The following is a 24853-nucleotide window of genomic DNA, read 5'->3' as shown; positions in this document are numbered from 1 at the left end:
TACAGCTTCCCTCTTGAGACTGGGGCTTTTGTCAACTCCAAGAGTGCAAAGACATCACATTGGCATAACCTTAGTAGGTGAAAAATCATTGTGAAGATTTAGGAATGCACTAAAAAAATATAGTAATACTTTTGAATAAGGAACACTCTTTGGCACACTTCCCATTATATAACTTTCAACATTTAATGACAAAAATCCAGCCAGTGAACACTGCAACACTTGGAATTTGTTTTGCAAAATGTGCTAAAGTGTAAGAAATTGCCATACATGGTAGCCCTGGTTTTTTTTTTTTTTTTTAATTTTTATTCGTCTTTAGCTTATGCACAATCCTTTGAATCAGAATTATTCCAAGTTCCTAAACTGCAAATTCTTGACAGTGTTAGAAAAACGAGGCACTCTAGAGAAGGAACTATTTAGAAGTGGTAGCTTTGCACACTGTCTCTCCTAAGTCATTGGTAAGTGTTTATATCTAAATTGGGATTTTAAAAATCTAGGGCAATAGGTTAAGAAAACAGTCTTGCCTCAGATTAGCTAATGTTAAACCAACAGCAGTGTGTCAAATGATGTTAATATGAGTCCCCATTTTACTTATTATTCTGGTATGAGAGACCATATTGCATAGTATATTATAGTTGTAATGACTCCATTCATTCCATTACTTTGGTACATGGCATGTGAACAGTTTTTGAATATGAGCATGCTGGTCTCTTCTGCTTAGGAGTGAAGTTTCAAACAGTAGTCTGAGTGACAAACATCTCAGAGCTTGCTCACATTCCTCTGTGGAATAGTCACTTCTGAGAGAAAGAGGTGCGGCTTCGTGGTCTGGGAACGGGACTGTCAGCCAGGAACACAGAGTTCTCATCTTGGAACTAGTATTGTTTTCTCTATGGAACAGATAATGCTAATGAATTTTTCTTTGGACTCAGTTTACCAGGTTTAGAAAGCTGGTCAGGAAAATCTAATTAACTGGCATATATTCTGCTAAGTGACTTCATATGAAAAGTGATATAAATGTAAGTAGGGAGATGTTATTTTCATAAACGAATGAGTTCTATAAAACAAACAATAGAACAGTTTTGTCCTTCAGAAAAATTATCCCCTCAACAAGAAAATCCATCTTTATGTATAAATAGTTTAAATTTTCTAAATAAATATTTTCTACACTAAATGTTTTTCTTTTTTAACACCCCAAGTATTTTATGTGATGGAAATAATTAAATTCATGATTAGCTTCCATTTAAACATAAAGTGATAGTCTCTTTGTTCTGTGTATTAATAGCAAAGGGAAATCTTTTCTAAAGTTCCATGCACTGTAAGAATACAGACATTATTAACCTCAATGTTTTAGAGAAAAATTAGAATCTAAGAAATGTATAGTCAATCTAGAGCTTCAATAGGGTGGTACAATAAACTGCCTGTTTTAAAATGATAAAGACTTCCAAGAATAAGATGCAGGTTCCAGAAAGAGAAAATTGTGCATATGTGCCCAAACAAAATGGGAGGGAAAAAAGACCTAATGATTGAATAACTCTGGTGTTCTATATCTGACAGAATAAAGTTTTGTTTTTTTTTTTTAAATTAACCTCAAATGCAAATGCTCCATTCTGATGGCTCAGCTGATCAGCATTCCCCTACTCTAAATCTAGCCGCCCCCTCCCCCCACCCAAATTAATCAGCCTTATATACGAGGTAAAAAACCTTCAAACTTCTAAAAAAAAAATGGAGATTCTTTACAGTAGGAATCTTTAAGTGTTCTAATTCTTCACCCTTGTAAAAAAATGAAAACAAACAAAACATGGGTCTTCGATTCTGTGTCTGGGATCTCAAATTTGGCTCTGAATATGTGTTTCAAATCTCATTAATTAGAATATTGGCCCCGTGAGATACAGTTGCTGATGCAAAGAACACTCTTTGTACTCAAAATAATTTGAACAAGGGCAAAGAAAAATTTTATTTACATGTGTAAACATTAAGAGAAAAATAAAACAGAGATGATGGTTCAGGTAGCTGCTTAGATATTTTAAAGATAATTGATTTGATTACTTAAGCTATTACTTAAGCTATAAACTATTATGAGATAGAGTAACAATCATGTTTTCACTTTGTGTATTTGTTGCATGATAACATTCTTGTAAAGGTAACTCTGACATTAACTTGGCAAGTTCTGAACTAAGACCTTTTGGCATTTTATTATTTCCAGATACTAAGACCAAATTGCTTTGAATCCCATGCCTCACTGTGCAGATCTATAATTTATTTATTTTTTAAATATCAGAAAACATGCCATTATTCAAAAGACTCGTCCACGTAACAAATCTGGGTAAAGACCAATCAAATAAGTAACTTACAGCAATAAACAGCAAACAGCCCTTCTTATTTTCTTTCTTCATTTTCTTTTCTCTTTAGGAAAAAGCAAATTAAACCATGGCTATTTGTAGTCTTGCACTATAAGAACACATGTAGTCATATATTTTCATCCTATTAACAAATCTATTAGCTCAATGGATAAAAAGTAAAGTCCACTGTAAAGATGTCTTAGTGTCTTACATGGGGAGGGTCATCTGCTTTGTAGAGCCACAGCCTAAAAATCTTTCTCTGAAAGATGGTGCCCATTGGCTGTCTGTAAATGGGTACTGAAAGCAGCATTCAACAGCCCTGGGGCTTACAAAAATATACAGATGCCTGGGTCCATCCCCAAAGTTTCTGATTTAGTTAGTCTGGGCTGGGGTTCCAGATCTGGTATTTAAAAACAAATGAACAACAACAAGAAAAAAGTTCTAAGGCAATTCTAATGTGTCGTGACTGAGAATTAGAGAGGATCCCAAGACTAGTGCAAAGATAATATAGAACTTAGGTAATAGTACAAAGCCCACTCTTGGTTTTAAACGGAAACCTTACCTTATTGCAGGTGTGGGCAGCAGCTGCCAGTTTCCTCCTTGACAGCATTCTCTAACCAGTATCTACTAGGGAATGTTCCATGGGTGATGGAGCCTGGGGATGCTAATAATTTTCTGAGTTAAAGCTAATGGAAGTAGATTAAATTGAACAGCAATTTACATAGCAGCAAACTTGAAGGTAGAGTTTGTAAACAGTGACAGCCTGATAGACATTTGGTCATTTCAAACAAAAGTTTGTTAAAAGAGGGAGGTTATTACTCCTTCTGTTAGGGGGAAGCACACTGATTGAAACGGCCCACCCTGGCCAGGCACCATAGTAACCATTTGCATGAGTTGTTTTACGACAGGAGGTCCTGGTAAGGAACACGGAACTAATAAGCCACCACCAACTGGAAGAGTTCAGGAAAGGTCAAAAGGGGACACATGTCCGACCACCTCCCAGAATCCTTCTCTCTCTCTGGCATCCAATCTTGGCTGAACAAGGTGTGCACCACCAGGAAGGACTCCAAGTCAGAATGATTGGCTAAAGACAACCCGGAAACTAATCCCATCACCATAAAACCAGAGACTGTTAGCCACATGGCAGAGGTGTTCTCCTGGGTTCTGCTGCTCTCCACCCGGGTGCCCTTTCCCAATAAAATCTCTTGCTTTGTCAGCACATGTGTCTCCTCGGACAATTCATTTCCGAGTGTTAGACAAGAGCCCAGTTTTGGGCCCTGGAAGGGGTCCCCCTTCCTGCAACACTTCCAAGTACCTCAGAGCCCAAGAATGTCCTGTCCCCACCACTGCAGGTTATTGTAAACAGAGAGGAGAATTTTGAACAAGAAAAGGTAGATTAGCTCTCAAAAATCAACTTAAGCCAGTGTGACTTTTTTGACTTTATCTTCACTTCTATTGGCTGAATTTTTGTCCTTTTAATAAAAACATTTTATTTTTCTTGTATCCTTTTGTATTAGTCAATCCTCTACTGTAATTGTCATCTTTTGCTATATTCTATGGCTACTTCATTTAATCTTGTTTGTTATTCTTATTTTTCTTTTTACACTTTACCTTTTCCATTTTTGTTTTCATTTTCCTTAACATAGCAGGTCCCTTCTCTTCATTTTTCCCAGTGTTTGATTTATGTTTGGTTGCCAGCACCTTTTCTGATTCTTTCATTTTTACTAACTGCCCTTCCTTAACCTTCTGTTGATGTTATATTCCTATCACTTGCTGTCAATGCCCACACAAGCCCATTTCTTTCCATTCCATCTATCTCAGAATCTCCATATACATTTTTATGATCCTACTACTAAAAGTTTAAAGCTGCATGTGAGGAAAAGAAAGGTCTCTTTCTCCATTTGAATGTTATTTCCTCTCCCCTCCCATAGCTGTTCCATGTCTTTTTATCCTTTCTTGATGTTTTCCCCTATCTGACCCCCAACTGCATCCCACTTCTCCTGTCACTCCCTATTTGATGCCCATCTCTTCTTTTTAACCGTACTTGCACTCTGTCTCATTTTACATCCAAGGATCTCCACAAGATAAAGGATGGAGTTCAGTTGGGAGCCAGGTTGTGTGTGTTTTCAGAAACTTTTTTGCCTTTACTGAAATGGGATTGGGGCCTGGGATCCATGAATATTCTCGGGCAGCCGTTCAGCTCTGGCAAAAGCTTTGTACACCTTGGAGCACAGCTGGGGCCTATCCTGATGGACAAAGACAGGGATGTTTTTAAAAGCCTTCTACGGTCTTTTCCACTCCAAAGGTCAGGATGAGTTGGCATCAACGCCCAAGGCTGGAGAGGCAGGCCAGGTGGGGATACCCGGGGCCCTTTTCTGCAGTAGGTCTGGCATGTCGCGGGGCCCTGATCTTAGGAGGACAAGGTGGGGGCCATTGAGGCCCCAGGAGTCACTGGGCCACCTTTGGGAGGCAGGCTCACCTCTAAAGAGAGGAGCCAGGCCCGAGCCCGAGTGCTCCCCCGGGCTGCAGGGCGCGGCCCCAGGAGCCAGGCGACGCCACCCCAGCGGCGCCAAGGGCCGGAGGCATAGTCCCTCCCCGGAGGGAAGGCGAGTCGCTCCCGGTCGCTCAGCCAGAAGGTCGAGGGAACAGTGCGCGTGTCCCCCGCCAGCCGGCCCTCTGGGAGCTGGGCGGGGGCGACACCGCAGGGAGTAGGGCCGAGGACCGCAGAGATCAATCCTGGGTACCGGCGCGGGGTCACAGACAGGAGAGGAGCGGGAGAAAGGGGCTGGTGGGGGAGGCTCCCCAGGGCGGCTGGGGCCGTAGATCTGCCTGCGTACTCGGCGGGCGCCCTGAAGTCTGGGCCGCTCCGGCTCCGCCGGCTCCTGCCAGAGACTCCAGGCCGCACTTTCCCCTCCTCCCGGCGCCTTCTCTCCAGTGAGGAGCCGAGCGCGGGCGGTGCGGGGGGAGGGGCGGCGGCGGAGGGAACAGCCAGTTGTTTAAAATCCTTCTAGAGCAGTTTCTAATTCCCCCCTTGCGCCGGGGTTCGGAGGGGGGAGGGGGGGAGAGGAGCGGGAGGAGGGAGGAGAGCGGAGAGGGAAGGAGGGAGGGAACCCGGGAGGGAGGGAAGGAGGGAGGAGACTGCCGCTTAGGCTGTAGCCGCCGCCGCGCGCTTCGGCAGGCCGGAGGTGGGGGGGGGAGGCCTGTCAGTCTCGTGCGTTGCCTGGGCGAAGGGGGCGGAGCTTTGGCGTGGGGCGGCCAATAGTGGGGGTGGCTGCGTGGGTCGCCATGGGGACGGGGCTGTTCCCGGGGAGGCTGTGATGGGTTGACAGGTGCGTGACAGTGGGAGCTGCTCTCGGCACAAGCATGTACGGCAAAGGCAAGAGTAACAGCAGCGCCGTCCCGTCCGACAGCCAGGCCCGGGAGAAGTAAGTGTCTCCGCTTCTCACCCTCCTCCGCCTTCTCACGCGCGCACACACACACACGCACGCACTCGCACACTCTCTCGGAGACACCCAGACACACAGACACTCTCTGCCGGGGGAGAGCCGGGGGGTGGGCTGGCAGGGGGAGGGGTGCGCGAGGTGGGGGGCGTGCGGTGCGGGGAGCGGCTGTCTCCCAGGAGGGGCTCGCGCGGGGCTGGCGGCCGTGGGGTCTGGCGGGCGGGAGGGAGCGAGTGTGTCGGGGGGCGGCGGCGGTGCTGGTGGCGGGGATGGAAACTTGTTTGGGTGATTGAGGGAAATAACCCGCGGGTTCACCTCCTCGCAAAGTAACTTTGGAGCTGGGGTCCGGGGCTGCGGGGAGCGGAGAGCCTCCGGGGGTAGAGGTTGGGCGAGAGGGGTCAGCTGCGTGGAGGAGGGCACGCGGAGGGAATGTGGGTGTTCGGTGGGGGCGGGCCGGGGTCGGGGCGGGCAGCTCGAGGGGCGCCGCGGCGGGGGGCTCGGGCGCCGGGGCCGGTTGCGCCTGGCGAGGCGAAGGCAGCGGGGCCGGGCGCGCGGCGGGCGGAAGCCGGGCGTGGAGCGGCCGAGCGGGGCCCCGCTGGGCGCGGAGACGCGCGCGGGGCGCGGAGGGCGTGTGCGGGGCGTGGGCTGGGTGGGCGTCGGGGCTTTCCTGGTCCGGAGGAGGGACGCCGCATTCGCAGCCCCGTGCGCCCCGCGGAGCCCGGGGCAGGGGGCGCCAGGGGCGCCGCTGAAGTTTGGGAGTCAAAGGACCGAGTTCCCGGGGAGGAAAAGTGTGCTGGCGAGAAGCGGGAGCTGCTGGGGTAGGCTGGCGTTTCTGCCGCTCGCAGTCTACCCAACTCGGCGGCGGCGACGGCTGGAGAACTTTTTTTTTTTTTGGAGACTTCCAGCCTCCCAAACGTGGAGGGCCGTGGCGGTCCGGGCGGCGAGCGGGGGTCGCGGGGAGCAGAGGAGTAGCGGTGGGGGCCGCGGCCGCTGGCGCCAGGAGGGCTGTCTGCGGTGGGGAGGGGGCAGTGGTCCGAACCCGGACTTGCAGGAAGGATCGAAGCGTGGAGACGGGGAGGAGTTAGTTGTTCGGTCGGTGTGGCGAAGAGATACAGGTGTTAACTCCGGTGGGAGCCCAGGGGAGGCTGGTGAGAAAAGAGCCCCTCCCGGCCTGGGATGCCATCGTCACGGCACGCTGCGAAGCAGGGTTGTTTGCTTCTATTCTTATGTGCTTGTAACGGTGATTTGGTTGTTACTAAAAATGAGAGCGCATAGTGACTGTGACCACTGAGGAAGAACCCCTCTTTCTGTGCAGCAGCTCTTATGGTGATTCCCATTAACCACCTCCATTCTTAGGATGAGGCGTATCCCTGTCATTGGACGCGCTCTGCCCTTCCGAGGACTTCAGACTGGGGAAAAGTCTGAGAGCATCTCTCAAAAGCTACTTTAGTCACCTTGCACAAGGAAATAGCTGCGTAAATAAAAACCGAATGTGCAGAAACTACCGGGTTTCCCTCCTAGTTTTAGGCAGTTAATAGTCTTCTGAAAGTTTCTTGTGCCCTACGGTTGGGAACATTTCCTAATCTTCGTGTTGGTAGCAATAAACGCAATTCCTATAGGATTTAGGGGCGGCAGGCCTTGGCATATCAAAACAAACCAAAAAAAGATACTCCCCGCCCCCCTCACCCCCAAGGTATTTTCTGAGCTGTATTCAGGATCTTGTTGCTGTGACTAGGAGTATGTAAAAGATTTAGCATTATAGGTTGGTTAAGAAATAGCAAGTTACTGAAATTGAAGTTTTGAGATAGCGTAATTTGTGTGCATTTATCATTTAGTGGCAATATATCTGAGAAAATAGAAACATTTAGGGAAGATGTTTTAATGATTACAGAGTATTTGGATTTCATAGTTTTGGGAGTGAAGGAATTGAAATGTGTATTGAGGTATATTTTACTTATTTTCAGGGTGGTTGAATTTGAGAATCCAAATTTTGGGTTTTATTTGAACTTCCAGGAATGGCTGAATTTAATCTATATTATGATAACTTTGTAAAAAAATTTTAAAAGCATCTAGCATAATAATGAGGAAGTTGAACCTGGTGTGTCTTAAGTCCTTTCTAGCTCTAATTCTGTGGTTATGTCACGAAAATAAATAATTGCCATTTTGCTGTCAAGTCTACCAAACTGAACACCAAGTAACATCTACACTTGTAAGCCAGGTGGTGAGAGTTCTGCTAGATGGTGCTATTTGATTTAAATAAATTTCTTCCCTTCATTATAATTGGCAGCAGGAATCCTGGATTGCTTTGCCTTATGGACTACATATAGGTAAAGAGGCCACTTTTGGAGAATTGACAATGACCATTCTGAGTTAACTGTTGTTGCGTTAATTTCTAGGCGAATGTTGTTTGAATCTAAGACAAACATTGAGGTAGATTCTGTTTGATGCAATAAGTTTCATTTTGCTAGAAGAGTTGATCTGATTACTCATTTTTTGCCCTTTATGTGTACTTGGGACTTTAAGGGCACTGTTCCACAATAACCTACTGACTTTTGAAGATAGGTATCTTGAAGTTGTCTTTAAAATGGATATCACCTAAAAAAAAATTTTTTTTAAGGAGGTAGACCTCAAAAAGTGCTTGAGTGAAGAATGTTCTTTTATATAGCAAATTAGAACTGTACTGACCTTAAAAATCACAGAAATAATGTTTTTCAGTAATGAATATGTAAACATTTTACAATAAAAACATTCTGAAAAATGAGTCATCATTAAAAATAATGGCATGTACATAAAATAAAAATACTTGTTTTATAATCCATCAAGAAATACATTTTCTTATGAGTTCATAGAGGAGAGCAGACAGGCCCTTATCTATATTATATCTTTGCTTTCTCTTTCATTAAGTCACTGTATGGGATACTTGAAATTAATTTGTAGATTTTATGCAGGTTCTATACTTTCACTATACATTTCTGAACATAAAAATGACTGAAGTCAGGTTAATTACTGATTTCATTGTTTTAAAAGCCAGACGGGTCAAGTCTATACAGAAGTTTGGATTAGGTTTAATTATAGACAGGGTGATTGAAAACCCTTGGAGGGAGGAGGGATGTTTGTGTAGAAATATAAATTCTGATCCTGTTAGGTCATTTCCCCCTTTAGCAGGCTTTCTTTGTAACATTGTACTGTAGTCTAAATTGCAATTAAGTAACTATGCAATTGGTTGTTTAATATCTGCCTTCCTCTAAAATGTAAGTTTCTTGAGGGCAAGGGATAATACTTGGGATTTCTTCTCTGAGGTGTCCTTGACATTGAATAGTGTCTTCAAATGTCAAAAGCACCAACTAAATACTGTTGAATAATGAAGATGTTAGACTCAAGGGCATTTTTTCAATGTGAAAAAAATTTTTTTCAGTGACCTCCAGAATAAGGACTTTGGAAGTTTGAATTCCATATTCTCTAGCTTAGGGATATTTAAAAAATAACTGATAACAAAAGAGTAATCATTATTTAAATTGTTATTCTGTGTGTAAGTCACTGTGTTCTGCACTTTATTTTTTCTAATTCTCCCAACAATTCTGCAAGATACTTTTTAAATTTTTTCTCCATTAAAGAAATAAGAAAACTCTTGACTAGTTGAGTAACTTTGCCCAGAGATACACTACTAGCTGGGTTTCTAACAAAGATATCTCTGCTTAAAATCTGTAGTTGAAGATGAAAGATACATTTTTTTCACCATCCTAGTTTGCCTTCTTGATTTAGGGTAGATTGCTACAGATTTAGGGAACAGCTTTACATAATCAGATATAACAGACTTTAAATATTTGATCAGATATGTAGTCTTGACCATTGATGCACCTTATGCTGATACCCTTCATTTTCACAGATTGCAGACATGTATATGGTATGGGGAAGACAAACTTTAGGAGGGAAAGTTGAAAGCCTAAAATAATGAAAAATTCTTGCTTCTTGAGACTTTTTCCTTCTGGAACTTTTGTGTGATCATTTAAGTTTTAAAATTAGACACTGTAGTGAACAAGTTCTATATGAAATGTTGCTGAATTTTAGACCACTCTGTATGCCACCACTGCCACAGAAAGAGTACCTAGCACCTGCAAATAGATGAGTGTGATACTACTTTTTGTTAAACTAATTTCATCTTTAAAATTATGTAATAGCACAGAAAGATCAATGTGTTACAAAACAACATTGAACAAAGATACTAAATAGTGACATTAAGTTAAACTTGTCAGAAACTATAGAAGTCTGTACATTTGACCCTGGGCTCTGAGAAGTAACTTTGGTTTTTAAACTATGAAAACAACATAGACTCATTTTTAAGTGGTTAAAATCTAATGATCATTTAAATATGATTTCACATAGACTGCCATGATTATGCATGAAATAGAATTTAGTCAAATGAATTTTGGAAATTTGGAAAAAACAATAAATACTCCGTATAAGAGAGTTTGTAGATACTAGCATCAGCATGACCTCTTTTTAATTAAATTTCCCCCCCTAAAAATGGTAAACTTTTCTTCTTCCTTCCTTCCTTTTTTTCCTAAAGGAAATAAGGCAAGTGAAGTAATACAGATCTCGTCAGAAATTTAATTGAGAAGCAGTTAATTCATTTAACACAATTCAAGATTTCTAAAACCAATGAAGGAATACCTTTACGGGCATTAAATTTTCTATATGATATTCAGTTGACTCTTCCCTTCTCAATCCCCAGGATGTTTCCTCCAAAATAACTTGTATCTAATATGTCAGCTCTGGGAGCCTTACTTTTTGATTGATCTCCTTTCCATTATTTTAGAAGTATCCAAAAAATGATTTTTTTTTGAAGGAACAAATCTAAAGAAAAAAGTGTAAGATGTTGAGAGTTAACTTTTAGTATTGTTTATTTAGAGGTTTATTACTCTTAGAAATAGTAATAATGTTGAGATGTATTTTTTCAGAGCTGTGAAAGAAAAAAAAAAAAAAGGTTTATTTCCACACCCTATGGCCAATTTGCCATATAAAACCAATTTAGAGTGAAAAAAATTAAGTTTTACTTTGCAGTAGTGAACTAAATGCATCTTACATTTTCAGTTACTACTAGAAAATAGAATTATTTTGTTTTAAAATTGAAACATACACTGTAAACAAGGGCTGGAATACCGAGGTTGCTGTTTATTAACACTCCACCCTAACAGTTTAGAATTAGAAGTAAAATCTGGGAAATTTAGAATGTTTTCTCTTCCATAGAGATCACAACCATTACATTAATGTTGGGACATAGGATTGAGGCTTAATGTACTAGACTTAAAAGACAGGAAACTACTTAGAATGTTTAATTTAAAATATGTATTGAAGATAATTTTATTCTGTAATATGTGGGACTATTCCCTACTATTGTGTGTACTTTATTGCTTTGACATTGGTATGGGAAGGATAGAAAACATTTGTGTACTAGTGATGTATTGTTGGTTAGTAAGCCTCTGTAAACATGCTAAAATATTACTTTATTAATAACTTACTGCTTATCAAAGGAGGGCTTTAAAATAGCACTGGAGCAATAGAATAAGATATATTTTGAAATCTGAAAAGAGTTTGGAATTAAAAGTAAGTGGTTATATTTGGATTTTAAAATTTGCTTGTCAGATTTTATATATGTTTTACATATGTAACATCTATTAATGTAACACATGTATACAACTTAACATGACTTGAACTGTGAGTTATTTGACTATACTACCAAAACCCTGTGTATACGCTAAAGAGTGATCCAAAAGGTGGTCTGCCAAGATTTATATCCTACCTGTTTTCAGTAGTACAGAAATAGTGGAGGCTGTTCTTCCCCTGAACTATGTATCTGAGTCACTGTGTGAGATGTTGAAAAACAGGTAGAAAAATGTTCCAACCAGGGAAGAATAGTGTTTTTCCAGGTAACTTCTAATAGCTGTACAAGTTGCTCAAATTTTTATTGGTCATAATGGGTAACTGGTAATTTTTGTCAGAGTGGGTTAGTAAAGATTTTTGAGAAGTGGTGCTAATAATGTTTTTGTAATATTGATAGAACCAGAAATTTATCTGAGCTCACAAGAGCCTGGGCATTTCTGGGCAGTGAAGGAATTAGTATTTGTTCTTTGTTCCTCTTTAAAAGAGACTCTTCAGTTGGTGCCACTTCTTTAGTAGTGACAAAACCACCTTCATATTATACTTTAAGAATTTTGATTATTCTGTTTCATGTAAGACCCATACTGCTTTCCAATAGTAATGAGCCATCATAACATTTTAGATTACAATTCAATGGGAGTGAGCTTAAACCAATGACCTGGAAATCTCTTATTTTTGATCTGTGTTAATTTTGCTTCATGGCATATCAAACAAGTAGTTGAGCACAGAAAAAAATTGTAGACACTGATGTATAACACTTCTTTTAAAAAAGAATTTTTTGTAATTGTATTTTTAATACAGATTTAGTTACTAACATATTATAAATTTGTAGTTAGTGTAATCTACTTCCCTGGTGGCTCACATGGTAAAGAATCTGCCTACGATGCAGGAGACCTGGGTTCAATTCCTGGGTCAGGAAGATCCCCTGTAGGCGGGAATGGCTACCCACTCCTATATTCTTACCTGGAGAATTTCATGGACAGAGGGGCCTGGCAAGCTATAGTCAGTGGGGTTGCATAGAGTTGGACACAACTGAGCAACTAACACAACACAAGCCATCTTAAAATACTAACAAAATATTTGTGAAGATAAGGATAGTAGATGAAAATTTTTATTTAGCTCTGTGTAAGTTAAGGGAGGAATTGATGCCAAAACCAGAGTCTCACCTGAAATTAATATGATTATTTTTCTTTAGTGATCTGATATTTGCCTTGATTCTTCCTTTTACCTACTTCAAACTTGAGGAAAAAAAAATCTTCTTTACTAATATAAAAAAGTAAAGAAAGTGAATGAGTAATCCTGTTAAAAATGATTTTATTTAAACAGGATTAAAATGATTTTTTTTTTCTGTAAAATAACAAAATCCCAAATACTACATAAAGAGTTTGTGGAGTTTTGTCGTAGAAAGTTAAATGTTTAATAGCAACAGTAACAGCAGATGCTATCATTTGAGTATTTGTTTATATTTGCCACTTTACTTGGGACTTTCCAGGTGGTACAGCGGTAGAGAATCTTTGACCCCTGGATGGGGAAGATCCCCTGGAGAAGGAAATTGCCTGGAGAATTTCATGGACAGAAGAGCCTGGCAAGCTTCAGTCCATGGGATCACAAAGAGTTGGACATGACTTAGTGGCTGTGCACTTTAATTGCATTGTCTCATTTAATCTCAAGAATCTGCTAGACTGTAGGTACTGCTTTCTGTTAATATTACAGGAGAAACAAGAGACTTAAGAGATTATTGTGCTTTTCGTAAGGAAAGAAAGTGAAAGTGAAGTTGCTCAGTCGTGTCTGACTCTCTGCGACCCTGTGGACTGTAGCCCACCATGCTCCTCCGTCCATGGGATTCTCCAGGCAAGAATACTGAAGTGGGGTGCCATTTCCTTCTCCAGGGGATCTTCCCGACCCAGGGATTGAACCCAGGTCTCCCGCATTGGAGGCAGACACTTTAACCTCTGAGCCACCAGGGAAGCTTTTGGTGGCGGGTATCAAAACAAGACATAGAAAATGGCTTAATTGGTCAGGGCTTAAGAATAGTTCTTATATAACAGGATGTCTAGAAGAGGTAGTTTCTGCGTTGATATAGAGAGTCAAGAACACCAGGAGATCAGCTTCTCTTCCATCTTCATTTTTTCCCTCCCATGAATGCATCGTCCCTGCATCAGGTTCCCGGAGTCACTTCCTCATACAACCAAGTATAAAGGCAGGAGAAGGGGCAAGGTTTTTCCTTTATGTCTCATTAATCAGAGAGAAAAGCTTCTTCTTGAGGTACTTAGCAGATGTCTTCTTATGCCTTATTGAAGGAAACTGTTAAGTTCCCTCCGCTAAACCAGTTACTGGGAACGGTAATGGGATAACCATAACTGACTTAAATTGGTCATCCTCCAGGCTGGGAACATTCCTCACTTGTATCTGAACTACCTAAGCACAACTGGAGGTCTTTGGCAAGGAAGATGTATCTTGAAGATACGGAGAGAATGAAATGGGTCCTTGCCTTATGGAACTTACTTTCAAGTTTGAAAGAGAAGCATATAATAATAAACAAGTAAATATTGGGACATCTTATGGAATAATCTGAATGAATCTTTTGGCTAACCCAATATATACAGTAGGCAATTTCAGATAGAAGTGCTAAAAAGGTAATAAAGTAGTGTAATTGTAATATAGAGAATGACAGGAAGGCTGCGTTAGATTGGGTGGTTCAGGGGAGACCTGAATAAGCAGAGACCTGAGTAATATTGAAAGAGTCAGTCATGAGGAGATTTGGGGTTAGAGCATTTTAAACAGGCTAAACTACCCAATGGGAGTAGATGCTGAGGTAACCTCTCAGCATCAGCATAATTGATACATAAAATATGAGTCAAAATTGGGATGAGAAGCTGTGCTTCCTAGAGTGGTTTTAGCTGTTAATGAGCAATTGGGTGGTGAGTTTAGTTTGTATGTCTTCCTAAATAAAAAGGTTGCCTATCTCTTATCTTCTAAACCCCAGGAATATAGTTGTTCCTAATGAAGGGAGTGGAACACCTGGCTTTTGTATTATTGATGTAAGAAATAGTTAAGATTTATTGAACACTTAAGGCCTGTTGGTTTGAGAAAGATGGTACAACTGGATAATTATTTCTCATAAATTTCCTATATTGGATAAGACCCCCTAACTGTGCATCGTAGCAACCTCTACTTTTCATTTTTCATGTTGTCACAAATTCATGGATCATTTGTGTGATGTTTTGTTTAATGTCTCATCTGGTTAGGTTGGAACGTCCCTGATGAGAAAGAACCATGGGTATTGTCTTCACCACTGTAGTCTTACTGCTTAACACAGTGGTTGGAGTGGAATATTTGTAGGATATTCCAGAATATTCCAAATAGATATTTGTAGAATTAATGGATCAAGGATGTAACTGGTTATAAATATATCACAACAGGATATCACTATATTTAGCTCATTTTCTCCCCAATATTTCTAATATTTAGAATGAGGATTAGTATGTAGTTCCTAAAGAAGAGTTTTCTCTAATATAGGCATTTAGTGTCTTCTGTGGCTTTCAGGACTACAGGAGATTACCTAGTTGTATCAGTGTGAAATACATGTACATTTTTAATATGAATTTTTGATAGAATAGTCTTTTTGTGTTTCAACAAATTAATAGTATAAATGGAATTATGCTTTAGAGTTTCAAGGCATTTTAATGTGCTTTATTTAAATCTCTCAATAATTCTATGAGGTAGGTGATAATTCCCATTGACTGTAGAGCTTTATACATGGAAATTGACTTACCCAACTGCAGTAATATAGGTAATACATGGCAGAGTTTAGTCATATTTAGATTTTTTTGGTTCCTAGGTCAGTGTTTGTTTCTTTATACTACAGCTGCCTCTTTTAAAATAAGAGATTCATATATATTTTAAGAAAGCTTAAGTATAGATTTGATTTAACAGCTACACCGTAAGTAAAATCTGTTATTTATTTGAACTTTATATGCTTTTGATATATAAATTGATTGGTTGGGATTTGGAGGTAGTTTGGATTTCTAGTCTGTGAAGATTTATGCTAATTTAGGTTGATGAACTCTATTCTTTTGCCAGTTAGGTTCTATTTGGAGAGCTGAGGTAGTGTTTTTTTTTTCCTTCTGTGCCTCTCTCCAATAAGGGAGAGAGCTTTTTTTGATATGGATTATTGATAGAATATTCTTTTCTTGTTTTTGTGTTTATGGTTGTAAGTATATATATAAAATATATATATATAACATTTACCACTTTAACCATTTTTAGGTGTACATTTCATTTTTTTCACAATGTTATGTGCTATTTGTCATTTATAATTGGATTAAAGTTATGTGATGATTATACTCTTATCAGTGCATTTAAGCAATAGCTATGTATTAGAAAGCTATTAAAGGTTTTTTTAATAAGCATTTTTTCCCCTGGAATTGAAGTGAGGGACTGATAATATTATTCTTTCTTTTAAACATGTTGTAATGAATAAAAAAACACCAGGCTTCCCTGGTGGCTCAGATGGTAAAGAATCCGACTGCAGTGTGGGAGACCTGGGTTCCATCCCTGGGTTGGGAAGGTCCTCTGGAGAAGGATGGCAACCCACTCCAGTACTCTGGCCTGGAGAATTCCATGGACAGAGGAGCCTGGGAGGACCACAGTCCATGGGGTTGCAAAGAGTCAGACACAACTGAGTGACTTTCACACAATGAAAAAATTTCAGTGAGGTTTTTTTTTTGCCATAAAATACATTTACACAATATACGTATGTGTATGTATATACTGGTTATTAAGTCCATTCACATTGTTGTGCAGGATCATCACCAACCCTCTCTAGAACTTTTTCATCTTCCCAAACTGAAACATTGTATTCTTTAAATAGTAACTCCCCATTTCTCTTTTCCCCCAGCCCCTGGCAGTCGCCCTTCTGTCACAGTGAATTTGACTCTTCTAGATACTTTGGTGGTGCTTTAGTCACTAAGTTGTGTTCGACTCTGGCGGTTTAGTCCCCAGGTCGTGTCAGACTCTTGCAACCCCATGGACTATAGTAGCTCGCCAGGCTCCTCTGTCTGTGGGACTTCCCAGGCAAGAATACTTGTGTATGTATGTGTGAAAGTCACTCAGTCGTGGGATTTCCCAGGCAAGAATACTTTGTGTGTGTGTAAGTCACTCAGTCATGTCCGACTCTGTGAGCCCATGGACTGTAGCGCCCCAGGCTCCTCTGTCCATGGGGTTCTCCAGGCAAGGATACTGGATTGGGTTGCCATGCCTTCCTCCAAGGGATCTTCACAATCCAGGGATCGAACCCAGGTCTCCCAAATTGCAGGCAGATTCCTTACCAACTGAGCCAAAGTATAATTATGCAATGTTTGTCATTTTGTATCTGGCTTTTTCATTTACTCGCTTAATCCATTCATTAGCTTCATAAAGTTGATATAAAGCCCCATTTTACATAGGGGGAAACTGAGTCTCACTGAGGTTATATGCTTTGTCCAAGGCCAGGTAGTAAATTGTATAGTATGAATTCAGACCCAGGTTTCTGAGTCCACTGCCGATTTTAAACATCTTGCTTCAGTGTGTTTTATTGCCTCATATGGGAAAAAAAATAATGGAAATCACGAGGGTAGTGAGGGGGAGGGGATTGCTTGGATAGTTCTCTTTACACATATCCGTTTTTACTTGGGGTTGGATGCATTGAAGAAGGAAGAGGTTAAGGAAGAAGGTTAAAGAAAACATTTTACAGGTGCTAAAAAGGTGGGCAGAATCATAGCTACCCAAAGTGGTCCCTCCACACGTAGCTCCAAATTTGTTAGCTGGTATCTGAGATTTAACAACTTGGATACAATGCTTCTCAGAGAGGACGATGCCAATTAAGAGTTCAGATTATAATTTCAGGTAGAGCTGTTTCTCCGTTCTTTCTGTATCTAGAGGCAAAGTAATCTGGAATGAATTACTTTACATGGTAAATTTTAGAGACAGAAATAAATAGAAGAATATGCAATGTGTAGAAAAAATGCTTTCTCCTTTAATTATGAGTTTCCTTTCATTCTCTGTTCTACCCAGCATATGGCCTGTTGGGTTTTTTTTTGTTTGTTTTTGGACTAGGGCATCTGGAAGGTTCCATGTGGTCTAGGAGCAATAGTACAAAAATATTGAGTCTATTACATAGTCATTTCTATAGTACTGACTATTGGAGAAAATAGAAACAATTCCGTTGTTTCACTTTTTCACAGTGTCATTAAAATGGGATTAAAATTATGTGATTATTACACTCTATCAGTACATTTAAGCAATAGCTGTTATTAGGAAGCTATTAAAGGTATTTCAAATTCCCCTCAAATTAAACTGAGGGACTGATACTATTATTCTTTCATTTAGAAATATTGTAATGACAAAAACTTCAGTGAGGATTTTTTGTTTTACCATAAAATGCATACATTTACACAACATACGTGTGTGTGTGTATACTGGGAATAGTTTTCAGGTAGAAGTTCATCTTGGGAAATGACTTACTAATTTATTTTTAATTCAGATTGTTACTCAGTCAGTAAATTGGATTCAGAGCCAAAAAGATTACAGTATAGGCAAGTTTTTAACTAAAACTTTAAATGATGTTTCCATTTCTTGTCTTTGTGTTTTTTTCCCAACCAGCACCTTGGATTTTTACTATGATAGGCTAAATAATGGCAACTCAAAGATGGCCACATCCTAACCCTTAGAACATGTGACTGTGTTACCTAGGAAATGAACTTTGCAGATATGACTAAGTTGAAAATCTTGGATGAAGGATCTTGAGATGGGTTACTTCCTCCCTAGATGATCTGCATGAGCTCAGTGTAATCACGTGAGTCCTTGTAAGAGAGAGACTAGAGGTTCAGAGTCAGGCAAGGCCATGTGGTGACAGAAGAGAAGGGGATTGGGAACGCTGCAGGTTTTGAAGGGAAAGGGTAAGACCAGCGGGCCAAGGAACGCAGTCATCCTTAACAAGCTAGACAAGGCAGAAAGTGGATTCTAGACCCTTGAAAAGAAACAGAGCCCTGCCAGCACCTTAATTTTAGTACTTCTGATCTCCAGTATAGAAGATAATAAATTTGTGTTGTTTCAAGCCATTAAATTTATAGGAATCTGTTACACATTCTCTCTTAGTCACTAAGTCATGTCCGACTCTTGTGACCCCATGGACTGTAGCCTGCCAGACTCCTCTGTCCATGGGATTCTCCAGGCAGGAATACTGGAGTGGATTGCCTTTTTCTTCTCCAGGGGATCTTCCCGACCCAGGAATCGAATCCAGGTCTCCTGCATTGCAGGTAGATTCTTTACGGACTGAGCTATGAGGGAAGCTAGCCATAGGAAACTAATACACTGTTTTTGCACCCACAGAAGAATCTACTGTGACCATATTAAGCTGGCAGTACCAAGCTATATCCAGGGTGAGGCACAGGCAGTTTTTTTCTTTTGGTTTTGGATTGAGAAATAGTTAATATAAAATTTGAGTTTTTTGTTTTGTTTTCCAGTTTTTGAGATGTTATTGACATACAGTATGGATAAGTTTAAAATGTATATTGTGATTATTGGATATATGTATATGTATATATTGTAAAATGATTTTCATAATGAAGTTAGTTAATGCCAAAAAATGATGCTGATGCTTTTCTGTAAGACGGGGAATCATTAACAAGTGAGTCCATGATATAGCAATCACTGGCTAACATGCTGCTAGTTAGTAATATTTCTGTATTTGTATTAGATCCCCAGTAGGATAGCTCCCTTAAAAGAACATGTGAAGACAGTTTATTGAAGGTATGTGCACGATTAAAACTCACTAGGGATGGATTAACACCCAGGGGTTAGGAACAAGAGAAGCTTTTCCCCTCTTCGGTCTGAGGGGAAAAGAGAGAGAGCGGTTACCAGAATCTGGTGAACATTGTGGTCATTGTCGAAGGGCTCCCCTCCTGGATCTGCGGTTTTATGATGGGGACCACAGCCAGGGTCAAACCCACTGTCAACAGAGGCTGAGGGCCTGGCGGGGAGGGGCGCTTCTTTCTTCTCCTGCCCTCTGATTGGTCAGTGCCTCCTCTCTGTAGAGCTCAACTTGGAACCATTGGGTAAGGGAGCTGAGGCGATGAACTCAGTAGAGTTCCCGGTCACAGCAGGGCCCTGTGTTCAAGTTCTAAATTTTTATAGATTTGAAGTAAGTCTTTCAGTTCTTCGTATACAATGCCCTGACAAAATAGAGCTCTTTAAAAAATTGGGTTTGGTCAAAATAGCACTTAAAATTAGTTTTTAGAACCTCTTTAAGTACTTTATGATACTATAAATTTATATACATTTTATGAGATAGGGATAATATTCCTTCTGCTTTCTGCTATCTCTGATTCCTTTATTTACTTAAATGCTCACTGTCTCCCATAGGTCAGTCTCTGTTGAGCCCTCTTCTGTCAGATCTGAATAACAGCAGTCTCTGCCCACTAGGACTCACTGTCAGGGGAGGCTTGCTACCAGTGGTCACCACTCTGGGTAACACACACTGTCATGGGTATGCAGAATGTCTGTGGAAGTTCTGCAAAAGTACATTGCATCCGGCCAGAAGTTGTGGCACACCCAGGAGATATTTCCAAGAGGATATTTACTAAATGAGAAATAAGCATTAGCTTATTCCTTAGTGACTAAGAGAGAGAAAATGTGTAACAGATTCCTATAATTGGGAGAGGGGACAAATAAAAGAGTATTTTAGGGAGAGAGAGAGAAATACATACAGAAACATGGAGGCATTACAGAATATGGTGAACTGCAAGCAAATTGCAGTTGTGGAATATGGGCTTAGTTGCTTCACAGCACGTGGGATCTTCCCAGACCAGGGACCCATGTTTCCTGCATTGGCAGGCAGATTCTTTACCACGGAGCCACCTGGATGTGCTGTTGAGGAATACTCTAAACAGAAACCGTTTCATTTGCTTAATTTTATTTTTTATGTAATTCGAAAGGTTACTTTTCATTTTAAGTTATTATGAAGCATTGGCTATATTCCCTGTGTTGTACAATACATCCTTGTAGCCTTACACCCAGGAGTCTGTACCTCCCACTCCCCAGCCCCTATATGCCCTTCCCACGCCCTCCCCACTGGCAGCCACTAGTGTGTTCTCTGTATCCAACAGGAAGTACTTCAAGAACAAAATTGAATGACAACTTGATCAGGGAAATGAACAATTATATTTATATATATATATATATACATATATATATACATATTTTTTTTTTTTTTTTACTTATTTGCTGTTGGCTGTGCCGGGTCTTCATTGCTACGTGGACTTTGTCTAGATGCAGCGAGCAGGGGCTCCTCTCCCATTGTGGTTCGCAGGCTCCTCATTACGGTGGCTTCTCTCGTTGCGGAGCGTGGGCACTAGGTGCTTCGGGAGTTGTGGCGGACACACTCAGTTGTTCCGCAGCAAGTGGGATCTTCCCAGACCAAGGATCAAACCTGTGTTTCCTGCCTCGGCAGGCAGATTCTTTAACCCTGAGCCACTAGAGAAGCCCTGAGATAAGTGATTTTAAAGCAGAAAAGTTACATCATCTGAGGTGCATTTTAGAATAATTATTCTGGAAGTGGTATGGAGGCTGGGATAAAGGGGGAGACGATATTGGGAAGCTATTGTAATAAATTAGCTGCTGTAATAATACACCATTTTCTACACTACTGGCAGTCCAATGGATGTCTTAAAATGTAGAATACATAGGACTTGGTAGCTTAAATGTGAAAAATTAGGGTTTTTAAGAAGGTTGTAATTGTGTGTAGAAATTTCAGTCAGACTTCAGGGGACTACAGGAGGAAGAGGAGATAGATTTATTAAGAAGGAAGATGATATGTTCAATTTGAGATGCTTTTCAGACCTAGAAATGGAGCGCTTTAGGGGGAATTTGGATATGTAGTTCTTGAGCTGGTTGGGTGTCGAGGGGACAGATGTCTAGGCTAGAGATATGGAATTGAGAAAGTATGGGGAAAGAGCAGGAACATTTGTAAGCATAAGCTACCCGTGTTTCAAGCGGTGGGCCAGGCAGCTTATTTATATTTTATTTCATTCTCTACAGTACTGTGAAGTAGGTGTTCTCATCTCGTCATCTCCGTTTTAATGATGCAGAAACTAAGGCTTTAATATGATACGTGAATTAGCTAAGTCACACAGGGCAGACCTGGAATCTAAACTTTCTGTCTTTATCAAAGTAAGACAGTCATACAGAAAAGCGAGTGTATCGTAAGTGTATATAGCATGATGAATTTTTACTAAACACAGCAGTGTTAACCAAGCGCCCATATCAAGATAAAGAACATTACCAGCACTCTGGAAGTTCGACGCGTTATACCCTCCTGCCCCAACCTACCCCCTCCCCGACTTTTAACAGCGTAGATTCATTCTGCCTCTTTCACCCCTTACATATGGCCCATTTTTGTGTGTGGAAGCCGTAAGTTGGGTGGGAATGAAGTAATTTTTCATGGAAATGTCCAAGGAGAAAGTGTGACGAGATCAAAGCTGGAACTTTAGGGACAATTTAAAGGACAGGTTGAAGAACAAGTTTTGAGATTGAAACTGAAAGAGCAGTAGAGGGTTATGAGGGGAAACTCCTAAGGAACTGGCATCACAGAAGTCAAGGAAGAGAACTTTTGAGAACAGAAACGTAGGGTACTATGATAGAGGATAGAGAAGAATGAGGAGGTTAGACAGTTTGACTATTTAGAATAAAAGATCTGCTGTGACCTTGGGGGGAGCAGCTTCATTGGAGTGGAGGTCGCTCATTTCCATCCGACTCTGCGACCCCATAGGCGGCAGCCCACCAGGCTCCCCCGTCCCTGGGATTCTCCAGGCAAGAACACTTGAGTGGGTTGCCATTTCCTTCTCCAGTGCATGAAAGTGAAAAGTGAAAGTGAAGTCGCTCAGTCGTGTCCGACTCTTAGCGACCCCGTGGACTGGCTCCTCCGTCCATGGGATTTTCCAGGCAAGAGTACTGGAGTGGGGTGCCATTGCCTTCTCCGACATTGCTAGGTTTTGTCAACTGATTTTTAACAGACTTTTTAAATCTTAGGAGATTGGAATGAAAGGGACATTTTCAAGTGATGCTTGGGAAATGACTGTGGAATAGTTTAAGAATTTAATAGCTGCCTGTAAGGCTACCAGTCAGTTCACTGTTAGCCTTAAAGCAAAAGTTTGATGAGAAAGTATTTTTTAAAATCTCTGGTTAGCGTATTTTAACTCCTCCCTGTAGAGTATCTCTGCATTTCCTTTCTGGATTCCCAAGTGGCTCAGTGGTAAAGAATCTGTCTGCCCAGCAAGAGGTGCAGGTTCTATCCATGAGTGGGGAAGATCCCCTAGAGAAGGAAATGACAACCTACTCCATTATTTTGGTCTGGGAAATCCCATGGACAGAGGAGCCTGGCAGGCTGTAGTTCACAGGGGTCGCAAAGAGCTGGACATGACTTAGTGACATTTCCTTTCTACTTTTAAAATTGGTAAAAGGGACAAACGAGAATACTTGAGTAAAAACCCCTGTAGTGCCCAATAGTACTCTTTAAAATACTTTTTAGTATTTAAGTAATATTCAAAGTTAAAAATGCAGATAAGCAAAATGAAGAAAATAAAAATAATCATATAACATTCCTGATTTTTCTCTACATACATACATATAAATTTTTAATATTAATAAGAAAAGCATCAAAGTTACTTGACTAAAACGTACCCTTTTAAATAAGAGGGTGCATGTGTGCGTGTACGACATTGCTTTAGTCGTGTCCGACTCTTTGTGACCCTATGGACCTAGCCCGCCAGGCTCCTCTGTCGATGGGATTCTCCAGGCAAGAATACTGGAGTGGGTTGCTGTTTCCTTCTCCAGGGGCTCTTCTCCACTCAGGGATCGAACCTGTGTTGCTGGCATCTAACTGCATGGACAAGTGGGTTCTTTACCACTGGCGCCACCTGGGAAGCCTCGTTTGTGGGCATTTATCATTTTCCAGTCCTCAGTAAATTCCTTCTTCAAAAACAGAAGGTTAAAATAAAGCTTTTACAATTATTTACTGTATTCATTTATGGAATTCACTTATTCGAAGTTCTGCTTTGTGCCAGGTGTGTGCTAGACGATGGGGATACACCAGGGGGTAAGATACGCCCTGCCGGAGAAGTTAGCAGGGCTTTTGGCATGGGGAGCAGGTTGTGCTTTGGAGAAGTGTAGAAGTGAGAGGGGCTCTCATCCTTTCTAGAAACAGAAAGTTCAGTAGCACTTTAGTTGTGTGTTTGGGGGGAGGGGTGATTTTTGAAAAGGTTGTGGAGGTGGCTGCTGCTGCTGCTAAGTCGCTTAAGTCGTATTGTGGAGGCTACAGAGATGAAAAAAAAGCCTAGTTTTTTTCTTTCTTTTTACTAATTTTATTTCCTAAAAATCTTTTAATCTTGATTCTGGAACATTATCTTCCTCCTATATTCCCCATAAAATTGAAATGTTGAAAAGTCCAGTCTCTTGTCCTATAGAATGACTCAAATTCACTTTGTTTGGTTGTTTCTTTTGGGTATTTTCCTGTTCTCCATATCGCCTGTAAACTGAATGTTGAATTTAGAGAGTTGTATAGATTCTGAAAGCCGTGCTAAGTTCTGAATTCATCCTGAGGCTACTTGGGGTTCAAGCCGGAAACTGCCTTGGTTAGAATTTACTTTCTACCATCTTGAAAATAGGAAACAGGTCATCTGAGATGTTTTTTTAAAAAAAAAAGTCCATTCAGTTTTACCCAGATGTAATACAAAAGCACAAATGGATTGGTAAATATGTTTTATTATTTGTAGCAGGATAAGCTTAAGTGCAGAGGAAAACGAATGGATATATAAAAATGATATAAAGTACAGTTTGTTACTGGTGTTCTGTTTATGTATATTACTATTTCATGATAAAATTTGTAACATCTTTGCCTTGTCAGTAGAGAAGTTTACAAAATAGGTTGTTAATTACCATTTGTAGAATAGTAACTTCTTATCAATTATTTAGTTATTTAAGAGTATATTTGAATTTTTAAAATTTAGAACGTAAGAATTAGTTCTCTGTAACATCATTAATAGCATATTTGCCTTTTACATAAATCTTGTAACTGTTTCATTTGTGCTTTGAAATGTATTTAACATGTTTGTTATTTTTTGTTACATAGTTATATACAACAAATTAAGGTTTGTCAGTATATATATAATATAATTGCAGATCCACATGAAATGAATTAAAGTTTACAAATTGCTGTTGTAAGCAAAATTCTTAAATACTTTCATTTGATCGTTAATTTAGTATGCTTATATTCATTTAAGGTCAACAGTGAGGAGCACGTATAAGTCAGTTTGATTTTTCTCTTGGGAACTTGAAGGAAGTGGCATTTATTTGAAAAATCTTCCAGTGAGGGCAATGGTCTTG

At 40.4% G+C, this 24853-nt stretch overlaps 1 protein-coding gene across 12 annotated transcripts in view; it reads left to right on the top strand.

The window, feature by feature from the left end:
- The first annotated feature begins 5657 nt into the window (after positions 1–5657).
- Positions 5658–24853, top strand: part of SSBP2 (single stranded DNA binding protein 2) — a 309901-nt gene continuing 290705 nt past the window's right edge. For 5 of the 12 annotated variants that reach the window (XM_005209715.5, XM_005209713.5, XM_059888396.1 and 2 more), the window contains exon 1: positions 5694–5761. In XM_005209715.5, coding sequence (XP_005209772.1) covers positions 5700–5761 — 62 coding nt within the window. In that variant the 5' untranslated portion in view covers positions 5694–5699. Of the gene's footprint in view, positions 5762–6190; positions 6595–6815; positions 8104–24853 lie in introns of those variants that run through there. The other 7 variants (XM_059888393.1, XM_059888391.1, XM_059888392.1 and 4 more) reach the window with 3 other exon arrangements.

Source organism: Bos taurus, chromosome 7 (assembly GCF_002263795.3).
Source record: "Bos taurus isolate L1 Dominette 01449 registration number 42190680 breed Hereford chromosome 7, ARS-UCD2.0, whole genome shotgun sequence".
Classification (NCBI taxonomy): domain Eukaryota; kingdom Metazoa; phylum Chordata; class Mammalia; order Artiodactyla; family Bovidae; genus Bos; species Bos taurus.
Note: the sequence above shows the minus strand (reverse complement) of the source record. Positions and strands in the feature narration are given on the sequence as shown.